The sequence below is a fragment of the Falco rusticolus genome, chromosome 12 (assembly GCF_015220075.1).
Source record: "Falco rusticolus isolate bFalRus1 chromosome 12, bFalRus1.pri, whole genome shotgun sequence".
In the NCBI taxonomy this organism is placed as follows: Eukaryota; Metazoa; Chordata; class Aves; order Falconiformes; family Falconidae; genus Falco; species Falco rusticolus.
In genome coordinates, this window is record NC_051198.1 from 19,736,332 (window position 1) to 19,753,110 (window position 16,779).

The window sequence follows — 16,779 nt, forward strand, 5'->3', positions numbered from 1 at the left end:
AAGCAAGTTCACTGACATCCGTGAAAATGCACCCGTTTGTATTACACATTAATACTACATTTCAAAACCAGCCACCTCAGTTTTGATTCCTTGACAGTTTGGCTTTTACTTTCAGAGGTATTTAGATGACAGAGGATACTCCTGCAAGAATACTTCAAAAAACATTACATTTGCAATAAGAGGTCTATTTGATAGCTATCCTTTACAACATCCAGATGCTTAAAAGCAGGCAGACAAACATCAGCATCAGACAGGCATCCCTAAACAGCTCTGAAAATCTGTCTAAGTATTGAAAGAATCCTGTCAAAAGGCTACAGTTATTAGGAACCTAAAGGCAATGGCGCAAGTACCCTAATTCTGTATTAACAAATTTGCCTTCCAACACAAAGGCACACCATAGCACTCCTAGTAACCCCCATGAAACACAAGCCTACAACTTCAGGAAAAAAATGGATTTTCAAAGGTGCTGTATCTAAAAAACTTAAATAATGACACAGCCACACTGAACATTTCCTTTATCATGATAAATAGTGGTGAGCATATTTTTGGCTACATTACGCTACAGGCACAGAATAGCTAAATGAGAAGGACAGACACCATCAGATACACCCATCGGTCACAACAGTGTTTTAAACAGATGTAGGCTACTATAGGCCCTGCAAACAGTTCAATATTACACTCAAATCTTCACGTTAATAGGGTCTAAAATACAAGTGCAAGCACCTCTAAATCTCAATAGATTTGAATGTAGGCATTTTTTTACTGGCATTGATTTAAAGGGGTCACAGCCACCAAGCTGAACTGTCTTTGCAAGTCCAAAGAAGGGACAAGTACTCCTGGATTCAGGGCTGGAACCAACAAAGGACTTGGCCACTGAGTTGGCCCAAGCTGCTACCACCCTGCAGCCATTCACATCCACACAGCCCCTCCTGAGCTGCCTCAGGAAGGGGGTCCTCAACCTTTTTAACCAGGGGGCCGGTGCGCGGATGAAGCGGCAGGCAGTCATCTGCGGCTGCTTGGTTCCCCCCCCCAACCCCCAGCAGAGGGGTTCTGTAAATACGGGGGGGCAGACTGATGACCCTGGGGGGCTGCATCCGGCCCGTGGGCCATAGTTTGAGGACCCCTGATTTAGAGGAATGCGCTTGCAGCTGCACCGAGACAAGGTGGCTGGTGTGGGCCCTGCATTTCGGTGTGAAACCCTTGAAGCGCTTGACCAAAGCAGGAGACAAGTTGAGCCCTTCAGGAGGCAGTTGGGAGTGTGGGGAAGGAGGCACCTGAATGGCTGCTTCCTGCCTTCTGTGAAGCCACGCCAGCTCCAAGGCAGCCCTCTGCTGAGGCTGAGCCCCTCCATGAAGGGGAAGGTGGCACTGAAGCAAGGTCAGTGGAGAGAGATGCAAAGTGGCCCAGAGCGCTCTAAATTTAAAGGCGCTCAATACAGACACCACCCCTCACCTTGGCCAAAACCACCCTCCAACCCAGCATCAGCTTCCTAGAAAACTCACCTAAACCCCTTAAGCGAGCATATTTTCACTTCTAAGACATTTTCAGTTTGCCACAACAACGTACAAGTTTTTGTGAAAGTGACAGCCATTTTCTAGGAAGCAACTCACTGACAAAGCTACGCAAATAGTGGTATTAACTGCTTTTTAATATTAAATGGCTTTCGTACCTGCTGGCAAAAGTCTGATGTGACTTTCCTTAAAGACATATGTATATCCTTCTTTAAACTCTTCTTTCGAACAGGATGTAAATAGTTATTGAAATTAACATATATAGTTAGCCAACTCTCATCCCCATTTCAATAGGTAGGATACATGAAAAAATAGATGCAAACAGTGAAGTCAACTGACTCTTGAGACCTTGCAAATAATTTTGGATGTTCACATTCATGCTCTTCACAAAACCAGTAAACCATCTAAGTCTCTAAGTTACACCATACAGCCACATGACCTGCAGCACAATGGCCCCTTCAGAATTTCATACTCTTTTCAGAGGACAAACATTTAAGAATTGTTGCTTTGTCCTCCCCCTATTCTTCACATGTATAACTTCACAGTAAAGTTCTAGAAGTATTTCTTAGCACTGCTGTAAGTCTGCTATCCCATGTGTAAAGAGCTCTCAACAAAAGCAGTCAGTACAGGCTCAGATGCATCCTTCAAAGAAGCATCCCTCCTGCAAAATGTTTAATTACAGGCTCTTTGACTATCCCCTGCCATTTCAGCCACTTCCCCAGCTTGTTCCTTCTCTGAGTCTGCTATAGTTTGTTTTGCTGTGTTTTGAGCCTTTTCCAAGGTTTCAAATATTTGTGCTGCACCAAAACTATTTGAAGAAACCAAGAGTCTTTTTCCACCTTAAAAGCAGAGCCTAACACAGCAAACTCAGCATAAGCAAGAAAATTAAACGGGCACAAAACCCAGTACTGATTGTCCATTTCCTTCCTCTTCCAAACCAGAAAGCTGAGCTCTCTAGCCCTCCCAACACCAGCTCAAATCCCTAGAGAGACCCAGAGGTATCTTATATTGCCACACTAAAGTAACCACTCAAAACACAGAGAAGAAAAGCCTGCCTCTTGAGATCATTCTGCTCAAGCAAACTGTACGGGCCAATTTGCTTTCTATAGCAACTCCATCTTAGGTTGGTTCAACTGGCTAACACTTAGTCATTTGTTTTTCACTGCCCTAGGCATCACATTCATATAGCTATAGCCAGACGACCCGATTTTTTAAATTTTTCTTTAAAGCTTCCTTACCTATGTTCTTCTACATGTTCCCTCCTCCTTTTCTTTGTCTCCCTACCCTTTCTCTTCTTCTTGTTCCCCCCTTGTAAAATACCCTTCCCCAGTTTCAGAAAGCAATGCACGAATTCTTTGTGAGCTTGCTTTTCTACCAATCTTTTGAGTTCTTCTCACTTCTCCTGTCAACCTGCGTTCCAGCCCTTCTCTTCAGCAACCAAGCTTCCATGTGACCATCTGACTTTTTTTTTTTTTTTTTTTAAATCTTCCTCCCCACCCTTACCTTACCTTGCTCCCCACAAAAGTAGTGTACTTCTATTTGGTTTAAGAAAGTCCTTCCACACAGTTTACAAGCACCTACATTTTGTTCCTTTCATCCCAGCTGCTGCTTCCAAGCCTACTATCTCCATAGCATGGGCACCCTCAGTGGGAAGCAGCTGCCTGGACTTCGGGCAGCACTGCACAAAATCCTCTCACACCAGCTATTCTTTAAAAAAAAAAATAATAAAAAAAATAAAAATCAAGAGAATCTAAGCCAGGCCTGCTATGCTGGCACTTTGACACAGTACTGAATTAATACAGACTTCGAAAACATAATACACCCCGACCACCTCTGTTACTCCAAACACGACTATTCAATAAATTTTAATTTCAAAAAGGTCCTCAAAAGGGGAAGGAAGAACCCAAAACAAAACCCAAACGCATCTATACCTCCATGGACTTTGTTTTCTAAGCAACCCTTGGAATTTTTGCCTATTGTTCTCTGCTGTGCACAACGGAGCATTTAGCAAGTGGTTTCTATTTTTAGGATGTCTGGGAATGCTTTGCTTTGGTTTTTCTTTCTCGCTTTGTGGGACCACAGTGCCATCTATTGGAGAAAATATGAAGAGCAGACCCTTAGCTGCTATTTACTATTTGTAAAGACTTAAAACATTTATTACTTCGGTTTCAAAACAGTTAGGTGGGCTAAGACTTTATCACAGGCTTTCATATGCATTTCTTCGGATATGCAAGCCCCAGTATTACTGAAACTTTCAGTCTAATACATTCAAAGAAACTTAAGCAAACACTTAAGAGCCTCACAAACACTGAAACTGTACTAACATGCCAGAAACAAGAGCTACCATTTCCAGAAATAAACATTAGAAAGGGCTGTCCTGCATGAACCCGTCTTTGCTTCTCCTAGATCCTGCATCTCCCATTCCAGTGGGACTCCCTGTTTGAGCAAGATCATGTAAACAGAGTCTGCTCCCTAACCTAATTATTATTAATTCTCCAAGGTCAGGCAATAGCTAGATGTTTGTAAATTCTCCTTCCAGTAAAAAGAATCATGTGTGTAAAGTTTCTCTGCATCTATAAGCAACCCTTCATTCTTTCCACAGTCAGTGGAAACTCAGAACAGCCAGAATAAGCTTGTACAGTACATACAGTCTATACTCAACACTAAGCAAAGAACACAAGTTTTATGAAGAGGAGCCTTTTTTAAAATGGACCCTGTGAGGATTTCAAAGGAATTAGGGAGACATAGGCCTGCAGGCATGTCATCCCCACCAGGAAAACTAATAGAGAGAGAAAGAACATGGCACAGGCTAAAAGAGGCAGACCCATAAATAAACCAGGCAGTACAGAAGACTCATCATACAGAAACCTCCCGAGTGCACTTCCAGGAGCACTTACAGCCTGCCCAAGCCCCTTGCAAGCTGACAACAGTCCCCTAGCCACTACCTGCAAGGGCAGCAATGAACACCCAGCTCAGAGAGGGGAGCATGAGGTCTGGCAGTTGGTTTTCAAAAGGAAAACGAGGCACAGGTGAACCACATTATCATTTGGGGAAGAGGCAGAAGGGGGAAGGAGGGACTACCTCCCTCTAGATCACATTAGCACAGCTGGTACTTTGCTTCACTCACACACAGCTCTTTTCTAATTATGTCATCTGCATACATTAAAGACTTAGGAAAGAAGATAGCACTCACACGGTCATCGAGAGGTCTCCATAATCGTAGAAAGGTATCTTTACATGTATTGATACATGTACATATATATGTGTGTTTACACATATCTTTAAGCCACTAGCAACTAGCATTAAAGCATTAGCCAACAACTCAGGACCAAAAAGCCCAACATAATGGACCTTAGCAGAAAAAAAAAACCTCACCTAACTTTTTTTTCATATGCCTGTAAGACACGTAATGTTGAGGAAGAAGTTGCAGATACAAGCAGCAGCTTGGGACACCCCACACTTCAGCCCCTCAGAGCTGGTGAGGCCATGATGGCAGCACCATGGCTGCCCCAGGTCAGCACAGCACTCGTACACAGGAGAAATTCTGCAGAGGCCCAAGCCTGGTCTCCCTTCCCCAGGCACAGCTGCACCCCCAGGGGCACTTGGGCTCACCTCATCCCCACAGCAGCCTCCCAGCGAAGGAAATAAAACAGACTCACAAACCTCCGCCCCAACATGGCGCCCTCCCTCCTCAGGGCCTCCCCAGTGTCAGCCCCACAGCAGCCCCCTACGGGGACGGGGCAGGAGGCCCCTGCGCCACCCCGGTGCCCGCAGCCACAGCGAGCTGCGCAGGGCTGTTTCTTCTTATTTCGCAGCCCTGCTTCCCTGTCAGGAAGCCCTCATGTTATAGCAGCAATGCACCTTATTTTGTAAATACCCATTAGATAAATAACATTCTTGCACTGAGCAGGGATATCTAGTAAATCCCCACAAATTGTTCTGATTTATCACAATTTTCAGTGTGAAATCCCCATCTCAGAACGTGTTTCCCTCTGGTGTCAGGCATAGGAGTCAGTCAGGAGCTAAGGGCTCTGCTGCAAGGATGCAAAAAAGTGACGCTTCAAATGGTGATTTGTTTTTTATTCTTTCTTTCACCAGAGGCATGACAAAAATCATCTTGGAGTGAGAGTAAAAGCTCAGGTAGACCAGAGAGATGCAGAAGGCCATGGCACCACACAGTGCACACCACCTGTCCCGGCTGCTCTATGGCACTACAGAGGCAAGGAGCAAAAAAGCCATGAAGGCAACAAGCAACACCTGCTTCATCTGCCTCATATTTGGCAAAAAATTGCACAATCGCTCCCCCAGCATGCCAAGACAGGACTCCAAATACAAAACTAGGGGTTCCTCCTTGTCCAGGGAGCACAGGAGCCACTGCCTGTGCCTGGAGTCACACAGGGGATGGGGGAGAAGAAGCAGCACCATCTCCACTCAGGTTCTGAAAAGAGTGGTTTCTGACCAGGGAATGGAGTGCCTCTCCCTCTGCTAGGTGGTTTTTTTGGTTTTTTTTCCCCCAGTTAGACAAGAGCAGCATTTTTTTTTCTGTCATATTTTCAGCACCTCTGCAAATATTCCTCTGTACTGCTCAGCACTGGCACATGGTACTACTTATGAAGGAGAAAACACAGAACTCACTGCAAGCAAAGGATGAATTTTATTTACCCTTCCATATATTACAAATCTCTCCTGTTGATTTAGAGTTCCTTACATCAATATGGCGCATGTGTCAGGCGCGACCGCACATCACTGAAATCAATGAAGTTAATGTGAAATTCAGAGGGGACAAAGCGGTAACTAGAATGGGGAAGCAGTGATACTTTAAAACTTTGAAGTGGCCCATCAGGGAGTTAATACCTGTGGTACAGAGCCCAACAGGCTGATTTGGGTGATAAAGGCATCTCTGGCTGCATGAACTTGAGGGTCCCACGGATGTATCTCGCTAGTAACTTTTTGATATAAATTGTACTGTGAAAGCAGCACACTAGGCCTTAACACAGAAATGAGTTTGCAAGATCTGGGCCTAAATATTCAGGCAGTGTCCCCCACACTTCTCTTCCAGGAAGCTGCCCTTTCCCCACGGCTCTGCCGCCTGTCAGGTAACGAAAAGAATTCTGAAATTATTTGGATTATTTTCCTTCCTGCCACGGCCCACGCATTTGTGAAGCATTACCGAGGTAATGAGCAGTTACAAAGGGCATCACTGCCAAAGGTGGCAAGGTAAGGGGGGAGATTGTGTCACCCTCCAGCGGTACTGACCGCACAGTCAGTATTTACAAGCACGCTGTTTGAAACAACAAAGCACAGAACAATCCCCATGTTCTGCAAGTTACACAAGCAGCTCCTATGTGGAAGGCGCTCCCTGCCGCACTGACAGGCCGCGCTGACCATGGCGGGCCCCCTCAGCGCCGACCGCGGCCCCCCGCTCACAGCCCCACCGGCCGCCGATGGGCGGCCCCACGCACGCCCCCCTTCCCTCCCCCACCCCACGGCCAGCAGCCCGCCCGGGCCGAGGCGCGCCCCCGCTGCCGGCAGGGTGCACGCGTGGGAGCCCACGCTGCCGCCACGGCTGCATAATTTTTCCGTGAAGTTTTTTCTTTCTGCCGGCGGAGCGCGGTCAAGTCCCAAAAAAGCCCGTTTTCCCTCCAAAAAGCTCTGTGCTCCAGGTGAGGCTCGAACTCACAACCTCGGCATTGCTCGGCTTTGTACTGCTGTATAAGTACCGCGCGCTAACCGATTGCGCCACTGGAGCCCTGACACCAACTCCTCCCGAACGGTTTATCAAGGACTCGCCCGGCCCCGGCGGGGGAAGGGCGGCACGCCCGCCTGCGCCCCGCGCTGGGCAGCGGCCCTGGGCCGCCCCAGTTTTCTGCCGGGGCGGCGCTCTCGTCATTAACGCCCGCGTTAACCACAGCGCGGAGAGGGGAAAAGGGTGTCGGCGGGCGCTTGCGCACCCCCAGGGCGGGCGGCGCCCGCAAGCACGGCAGGCAGGGGCGCCCTGGCCGGGACAAAGCCCTCCCGCCCGCTGCCTCCCCAGGCATGGCGGGCAGCGCGGCGGGCCCGCGGCGGCGGGGAGTGCCCGGCCCCTCCGCTGCGCGGGCGGGGCCAGCGGCGCGGGCGGGGCAGGGAGCGCGGCCCGGAGGCGGCGGGGGGCCGCACCGCCCCCTGCGCTCCCCCCGGCCGGCGGCGGGGCGGGCGGGGCAGCGGGCTGTGCCGCGGCCTGCGCCCCCGGCCGCGCACGGGGCCCGCCGCCGGCTGCAGCGGCCTCTGCGTGGCCTGCTGCGGAGACCAGCCAGGGCGGGGCGGGACCGGGCCTCCGGGCGGCCCTCGGCAAGAGGCGGCGGCCCCCGCTCGGCGAGGCTCATCCGCACACCACGTTTACAGCGGCGGGGAGACAGGCAGTCGCCTGTCGTGCTCGGGTCCGAGCCTGGGGAAAAAGTAACTCGTTAGTGCCAATAAACGGTTGTCATTAGTGCCAATAAACGGTTCTCTCTAGCTGGCCGTGAGCCCTAGGGCTTTGTGGGCTGATTGCCGCTCCACCGCCATGGTGAGCCACACAAGGGATGCCCTGGCACCTTCAAAACAAGCAGTACAGGTTTAAAGGAACCATATACAACCATTTTTGCATGATGGTTAAAAGAAATAACCAAGAACATTTAGGTTTATCCTGGGTGGATAACTCATCAAGGGCTTACTTCACTTTAGTACAAGAACTTTACTATGGAGCATCTGTAATACAAAGATGTCACATATATAGGGTCTAAACTGCTTGTTTCAATACCTGAAGGTTTTGTCTTGCTTATTCCTGAAATTCATGGATGGAATCAGCTGCTGTAATGCGAAAATCCTGAATAGATCTAAAAGGCTAACGTTACTTTATATACAGAAACTACACTGTGGATATGATATATTTCCATGCTTCAAAACAGCTGCTAGGAGAAAACACACAGCCTAACACACTTATTGAAGTATACTGCTAATATGGATTTATTCTGCAGTCAGGTCTGCCTTTATGTGGCAGGAAGATGGTAAACATAACTGGCATCAGCACATATATCAACCCAAGCAGTGCTCCAACAGCTACATGGTTCAGACGGAGACGCTTTCTTTTCCACCCATGCTTAGGCATTGTCACCATATTTACTTTCCTAGACAGCTTTGTTGGGTTACCAACATAAGTACTAGAAAGCGTTTTCCTTTCTACAGCTACTTTACAGTGGGGCAAAGCAAAAAGCCCTGGGCATTGCATTACAGGGCAGGTGGCTGTAGAGAGTGCTACACAGCGCTTTGGGTTTCTACAGCCTCTAAAAATGAACTGTTGGTGGCCCAGCAGCAGGTGACAGGCACTCAGCCAGTTTTAAGTAAATAGCACTGATCTTCCAGCTACTTTTGGCAGCTTGAGTGGCAGCTATGTGTGACTTCATTACCTCCACCCCCCACCTCTGATCCATAAATGAGCTGAAACCTTTTGAGACCATTTTGGATGGAGATGAGGCACTTCTCACTTGTCAAGAAAGTTGTTATGCTGTTGGTATACTGTAGGCATTACTTGGAATATATTTCAGTGATATACACCATTGGCAGGTGAAGTAACATTCAGTTGCTGTATCTGACCATTGATGAAGGTGGCTGGCATGGAGAAAAAGAAAAAAAGTTCATTTCCTAAAGGAATTTTCCATTATCTCATAGGTTTAGTTAGCATACCAGAAAACAGCAGCTGCCTTCATTACCCTTAGCAGGGCATCATTACCCTAGAAAATGAGATATTCTGTACCATGTAAAGATTGCCGTGAACACAATTTCATCCAAACAAGTGGTTTTTTTGGAAATACAAGAACAATGGGAAGAACCAAAGCTGAAGCTGTGAATGTACAGACAAGCTCTTTATTGCAAATTTAACCTTAGACTCAGCCAAGACAGAGGACTCAGTGAGTCTAATTTTGGTGTTCATATAGATGATAATCACTGCTTGTTGTATTTTAATCAGCCTCTGCATAAAAACAACAGTGGTAATGGTGAAGATTCTAGTAGTCTTCATGGGATCTTTAACTCTTCTGTTGTGCTTTGTAGTTCACTTGCTTCTTATGTTGGTCCCCACAGAGACTGAGGCCCTTGATAATATGTTTCTGATATAGCAGGAAAATTGGCCACATGAATTAGTTTTTGGGCACATAAACTGTACTTGGGTTCAAGTAGTAGGTTTGTTACTGATTGGGTTTTTTGTTTTCAGCAACTATATAGAGTTTGTTAACATAAATAATTCTTCATTTTTTCAAAAGTACTTCATTTGTATTTGTTCTGAAAGTACAAACAGAAAAAGCATAGAATTGACCAAAAATAGGAAGCATGTTCAACCAAGTGAAGTGGATTATTTCATTATATCTATGTCTTCGTTTTTCCATTTCGTCACAATATTAAAAAAAAAAAACAAACAAAAAACCCACGGAAGTTAAAGTTTCCTAATGCTGCAGAATGCTTGCTTCCTGCTGCTTGCAGAATCTCCAGATTATCACTTCATTGTAGATCTTTAAAAATAAAGAATAATCTTTAACACCAATGTAGATAAATTGCTCTCTGTATTGCACAGGGATGGAAAAGCAAAGTTGAAATGATACTAAAAGGATTTTATTCTCAAATTGCTGGTGAATGCAGACCTCTCCTAGTGAAGATTTTTAAGAATACTTCTTAGTGCTAAGTATGAAAAACCCAAGGCTTAAGAGCCAATTTGCACTATGCTGTTTGCTTTCAAGAGTAGAATGAGCAGAGTGGAGCAAGTAGCATCCATGCTTGCTGGCTTTGTGGCCTGTTTCCCTCTTGCCTTCCCGGGAGCTCTAAACCATTCTAGGTCTTTATTATCAGTTCTTTAGGTGAAAAAAAATAACATAGTAATGGAAAAATGACTAAATATCACTTTAACACAGATAAAAATCCTGCCCAACAAACCTGAATCACTCTTCTAAACAGAAACACAGTAATTTAGCTTATGTGCTTTTTGTTAACATACCCTGTTTGCTGGACACCAGCTAGTAAATATAAATCTCTAATAGGTCTGATGGTTGGTGAAGGTAGGAAAATAGAATAGGTACTGTCCTAAACTCATTTTTCCACACTACCACTTTTTTCGTGCATGGTTAATGCAAAATGTGGATTTTTGTGTAGCAGTTTTGTGCTTCAGTAGTCTTGCACTTCTCTGGCAGCAAAAGCTGACAAATTGAGTCCTTACCTTTGTGTAAAGGGAAGGATCTGAACCAAAAGCAAGAGCAGACACTCCAGCTGCTGGAACAGGCTTTGATGGATGTGAAGAGTCATTGCAAAGTAGACTAGCAGGAAAAATTCAGGCCCCAGTCAGGTCACGAGACTTACGTATTTACTTGAGTCTTACAGAGAATGCAATGCTGGCTCTTTTCCTTGCCTCTCAAATACACTTCACAGAAATAGGGTTTCGTGGCCCAGTACTTCCAGGTCATGCAGACCATTTCTTAGCTCACCTAGAAAAAAAAAAAAAAAAAAAAAAAAAAAAAGCAATGTTCCATTATACCTGTTATACACATGGAGAGGCCATTAACTATATTCTGTATTTTTGAAAACCTATTGATTTCAGAAGGTTGCAGAAAATTCTACCCTGTGATAATAACATCAGCTTCATAATAATGGTGAATTTTATAAGTGAACTTCATTTGTTTCCTCCCTGAGTAGGTCTAGCTATTGGGTTTTCATACCTCCCTCTAACCATAAAATGGATTTATGAGCCTGCAACGGAGACACTTTTCTCTGCAGGTAATAGTACCTTGTATTCTGCCTAGTGGAAAAAAGTGGAGACTAAGGATTAGAGTAGGGGTTGTGAACAACAGCCCTGCAGTTAAAACTGGCACATTAATATTGAGGTGAGCAAGGCTTGGCTCTATCAGTTCCAGGGTCTGTGCTTTTTCCTACTGTGGCTTTGTACAATCTCTTGGGTTTCATGCCCGGCAAATCGGAGTCCTGCTCTGCAATACACGCTACTAATGATGAGGTAGAGCTCAAAACCACAAACTGTGGTCATTAAAATAGAGTGTCTTCTATTCTCCTGGTTCTGCCAGGCTGGGTCACAATTCCCCTAAGGGAAAATGCATTTTGAGCAGAAGATCTCTTTCCTTCATAGCTAAATAGTGTGCCAGCAGCCTACAGTACAAAAAGCACTGAAATATTCCTGTCTGTAGGTTCAAAACAAGGCCTAATGACTTTGCTATGCACTGGTGTCTCACCACAGCCATTCTGATGGTAGAAATTTGGTGTCCTAAATAAATAATGTGGATTTTTTTATAATTCAGAGAAATAATAATTATTCTGGCCTTATTTCAGAGGAAATGATTGCCATTCCCATTGTGATTGTACTAATATAGCGGAACTGTAATCCACATGTGGATCTTTTTATCCCATAATAAATGGATTTTCTTTTACCAATTATGCAATTAAACTAAACTGCAAAGAAGTGATAGAGATGAAGGTAAAACAGAGTCACCCTTACTGGAATAAGAGCATGGTATTAGTTCAAACTCACACTGCATTGCTTTTTTCCATTGGAAATTTATAATGGTATAAGGTAAAGAACTCCCAAAGTTGTACTGTTCCAGCATGCTGACTCTTCAGTCCAGCAGCTGCACTGCTTATATGAGCAAGCCATGGAGGATGTACCAGTCACTTTTAAACAAACCATATTATAACTCTATACCCATAAGCATTCATCCACTAAGCATAGTGTAGATACAAGCAAAAGACTAAGCTATGTCAAGAGCAACTGGAAATGCTAAAATTTTGTAATGTCTTGGGGGTTTTTTGATTACCACCCATTTCATGTATTTTAGGTCTGAAAATAAATGTTTACACATTTGCTTGTTAAAAAAATGGAAGTGGCAGGGAACAGAATGAGCAATCCTGTAGGAACTATGTAGATGTTGATCAGAAACTAATGAGGGAATAAAGACTAATATGGATCTGGAAATCCTGGAAGTTGTCAGTTTCTTGTTTGCATAATTTGACGACAATATGCTGCGCTTTCCCAAAAGGCATCACTGCAGCAGGTTCAGCTCTGCAGCAAGCCCTGCTACAACATTGGCAAAGAGTGGCTCAAATTAAAACGAGCATTTATGGAGAGCTGCTTTGGGTTTTACAAATGCAAGAGACATCTTTATTTTTGTTATTTGGCAGAAGAAGATGGCAATATTTTTAAACACACACCCCCAAAAATTCAGCCTAAGGAGGTTGAGGGGAGGTGGTGAAGAGGAAATGGGCCTCTTTTATGAAGCCTGCAATACCTATATATAGTAATACATGTATATTTTTTTATATATTATATGTAACTAAACTTTGAGCAACTGTTCTCAACTTGCATTTAGCTTTGAAACCTGATTCTGTGTTAGACTTAAAGGGTGTGGATGCCCATGTCTTGCCCATTTTCCTAACTCTCAGTTTGCCTATGCAACAAGGCAGTTTTTGTGGAGAGGTACCGGACACACGGTAGTTGATGCAGTAAAGAGAAATAAGAAACCTCCTGTGGGCAGAATCAGTCTCTGATGAGAACAGATATTTAAAAACACAAGTCAATTATTAGCTAAGCTGCTGAAGCATTAGTACTCGTTACGCAGTAACCTTTGGCTGATGGACCTGTCCCTTTGACACTGAAGCCTGGAGACACCTCTTCTACCAACCAATCCCCTGGGCTCTGGGGATGGAATCGCACGCAGTTTGCTCATGGGAAGAGCAACTCTGCGAACTAATATCTCTGTCAGAACTTTCATAGCTGGTGGACCATGGAGCTTCTTGTAAATGTAAGAAAATGGATAGAAGAAAACAAAACTGCGTTTTTGCCACCTGTGTGTAATAAGCTTATGTAAGTAAATGAAGGTTACGATTTTTTACCCAGTTCTTAGATATATAAATATTTCTAGCTATAAGAGGAAGCTGCTAAAATGTGTACATGGTAAAGATTAGTAAGGAACTGTAGTTCCTCTCAGACTGCAGGCAGGCAGAGTGCTGTTTCAAAGAACAGAAAGTGACTGAAATCTGTTTTGCAGTAACACAGCAGAAGCTGTAAAAATCAACTTAAATGTAAGATATTTGCCTTAACTCAAAGTCTCTTGTAGGCAATTAGACAGGGTTACGGGAATTTGTGTCAGGCCCTGTGACAATAAACTCACAGAAATCAAAGGAGATGGCATCATATCCACAAATTATAAGATTTAGCTAACAGATTGAGTGCTACCAAATTACAACCTGAAACAGGTGTCAGAGCTTCTGAGAGTCATTCCAGCATTGCAGAGGAACCATAGCTGCAGGAGTGCTCAAAAACCTAAAAAAACCCAACTAGCAGGACATATCGCTGAAAGATAAGGAGAAAGGAGTGGCAGGGACACTGGTGGAGCAGGTTTCCAGGGCACTTCCAAAGCTGTCAGGGCAGGATAGGGAGGCTGAAGAGGCAGCTTAAATCTGTTAACCATATTCTGAATGAGAAGCTAATATAAGAAAAAAGTGTGGGCGTTATACAGTTGTACAGCATGCACATTTTCACTGTGAAAGCTTGTGAACAAATTCCAGTGTAAATAACCCAATATGTGGTACCTTCTAGTCGCAGTATTAGCAAGGATGTCTTTTGTCAGTGAAGCTGAGGACAATATATTTTGCCTAAAACTCTATATACAGGCAGCTTTAGTGAGAAAGGATTCTCTTTAAAGAGTGATATAAGCACAGTTTTTATTTAGAAAATAAAAAGCATTTTTCTTGCTTTTAATTAAAAAAAACCCAACCAACTTCACAATTTTAATCATTAAAAAAGTATCAAAGCATATACCTCTTGCCCTACCCTGAAGTGCTACCTCTAATCAAAAGCCAAATGGGCAGCACTGTAGCAGAGATATTCATTTCCATTTACAGGTGCAAGAGTTACTTTTCAAAGTAATGGTTGCAAGACAAAGATATGGTAAAGGGCATGTCCTGACTGAGATATCTGTGTTGAAACCACAGTTGTATGTTTAACTGAGAAATTATGAAACTTGAATCACTTACAGTAGTTTCGTAGTGGGAGAGAATGAGGAAAGTGTCTTCTTATAAGTGTTTTCATTTATTTTGTTTTCAAAATGGATTTAGGAAGCATTTTGTAAAACATATCCATTTCTAAGACTTACCAACTATGGTGATAAAATTTTACCATTTTGCGTATATGGAATATTCATGGTTTTTTTTCTCATCAGTAAGATGACCCTTTTTTGTTATTATTGCAGTGTTCCCTATGCCTGCCAGCAGTTCTGTGTAATCCCGAGGTAACTCTGGAACATGACATCTATCATAGGTCTTCCCTATAAACTTTGCAAGAAGCCACAGTGAAACAAGGAACTTTTTTTGTGATAAAAATTGCATAGATATAAAAAAAAAGTAATCCATTTTTCCAATGTAGCTTCAGCCTATGAAGGAAAGGAAAGCCATCTACTATAGGGATTCTAGGTCTCTAACCACCTGCTCTGTGTGCTACCTAAATGTTTTCAGGGTCTTCCAATAAGTTTTTAGGCGATTTTCCAAGAAATTACTAATAGATATACAACATCTTTTCAAAAGCTTGATCCTTTACATGCTCAATAGAGATCTATAAGTCAATCTTCTCACTACTTTCTACATCACTGTAAGGCAACCACCTCAAAACATTTAAGTAACTTACAATCTTATATTTCAAGAGAAAATTAATGGTTAAAATCTAGGTCTTACAGCAAATCAGTAGGACTCCTGGTGTCTAAATTTATTATGGCTTTCAAGATTTTATTTAGTTGTATTCCATACACTGGAGAAGATCAAAAGTTTCGAATACCTATTTGGGATTTCAAAACAAAACCTCAGTTCCTGAAGCACTACTTGTTTAGATTTTTACCAAAGTCAAGAAAAGGATACAATGTAAGAGCTGCAAGTTAATTAGATGTATCTTAATGACACTACCTTGCAAATTTAAATGCTTTTTAACCTCAACAATGAGCAATTAGTGCAAAATCAGAACTCTTGACATAGCTGGTTTTTACAGGGTAGCTATGGCAGTTTTAAAGCCCTTTTTTGAGTTCAGAATATGATACTTACCATAGGGAGACCTGACAGTTATCATGGAGTATTTGATTCTTCATGGTCTTGAGACGTTTTTAAAAGGTTGCCTGCTGGTACCATTTTCTTTATGTGGTTAAAAAGAGAAATGTAAGAGTATATAAAACTTAAGAGGCCATTGATTAGCACCTCATTCTAAAAATAGTACAACCAAGTCATTCTCACACCCCTGAAACCTTTATGATACTCTTAACTGCATTTTGGCAGTCTTAACTGAAACTGCTTTCTGTTCTTATGATTTTTCTTCTTAACTTAATGCAACTGTATTAACCAGACAACTTTATTAAGTAATATGAACAAATAAACATATTGGAGTTTCTGCTTGTATTTCATAGCTGGAATTTTTTGACGATGTCATTATATAATTGTTAATGATGGGAATGATTAACACATAGTTGCCTGTTTGTTATGTAAAACTCAGCTAAATCCATAGGGTAACAGATTGGGAGATTTCCCAAACAAAAAGTTAAGCAACAATGATTTTTAGAGCAAGATTTTCACCTTTAGTTATTGAACTACTAACAAAACTGTCTGGGTTCCTATTAAAAAATTAACTCGTCTTAACAGTGGGCTACTAATTGTAAACTAATTGGATATTTGTAGACATTGATAAGATCCCCTCTCTGTCATCTCTTCTCCAGGCTAAGCAGACCCAGCTCTCTCAGCCTTTCCTCAGAAGGGAGATGCTCCATTTCCCCCTTCACTGGACCTTCACAGCCCTCCACTGGACCCTCTCCATTAGTTCCCTGCCTCTCCTGAACTGGGGAGCCCAGAACTGGACACAGCATTCCAGATGTGGCCTCACCAGGGCAGAGTAGAGGTTCCTTCTCATGCACCCCAGGATCCCATTGGCCTTCTTGGCCACCAGGGCACACTGCTGGCCTGTGGGCAACTTGCTGCCCACCAGAACTCCCAGGTCCTTCTGAGAATAAGCTGAGAATAGCTTCTCTTAATTAAGGCTTTTAATTAAGGCTTAGGAGGTGCTGCCATAGAGGCACATCATTCTTCCCCATGTTGCAGGGGAGTGTTGCTCTGCTGGTTCTTTGTCACTAGGATCTCCTGTTAGCCCAAGTATTGCCCAGAATTTCCTCACTAAAAAGTAGAGGTCAACACACCTCAATTCACATGTCAAAAAGAGCTTAAGAACAAATTCTGA

General features: G+C 43.5%; 1 protein-coding gene and 1 non-coding gene across 4 annotated transcripts in view; one reads left to right on the forward strand and one right to left on the reverse strand.

The window, feature by feature from the left end:
• Positions 1–7,166: 7,166 nt before the first annotated feature.
• TRNAI-UAU lies at positions 7,167–7,260 on the reverse strand. The gene is made up of 2 exons: positions 7,223–7,260; positions 7,167–7,202 (listed from the first exon to the last, which is right to left on the reverse strand). It is a non-coding gene; the product is annotated as a tRNA-Ile (tRNA).
• A 5,902-nt stretch (positions 7,261–13,162) lies between these two features.
• The window catches only part of HAAO (3-hydroxyanthranilate 3,4-dioxygenase), a 35,875-nt gene continuing 32,258 nt past the window's right edge, over positions 13,163–16,779 (forward strand). The window contains exons 1-2 of one of the 3 annotated variants that reach the window (XM_037406080.1): positions 13,163–13,377; positions 14,765–14,803. In XM_037406080.1, the coding sequence (XP_037261977.1) occupies positions 13,298–13,377; positions 14,765–14,803 (119 nt within the window). In that variant the 5' untranslated portion in view covers positions 13,163–13,297. The remainder of the gene's footprint in view (positions 13,378–14,764; positions 14,804–16,779) is intronic. The other 2 variants (XM_037406078.1, XM_037406079.1) reach the window with 2 other exon arrangements.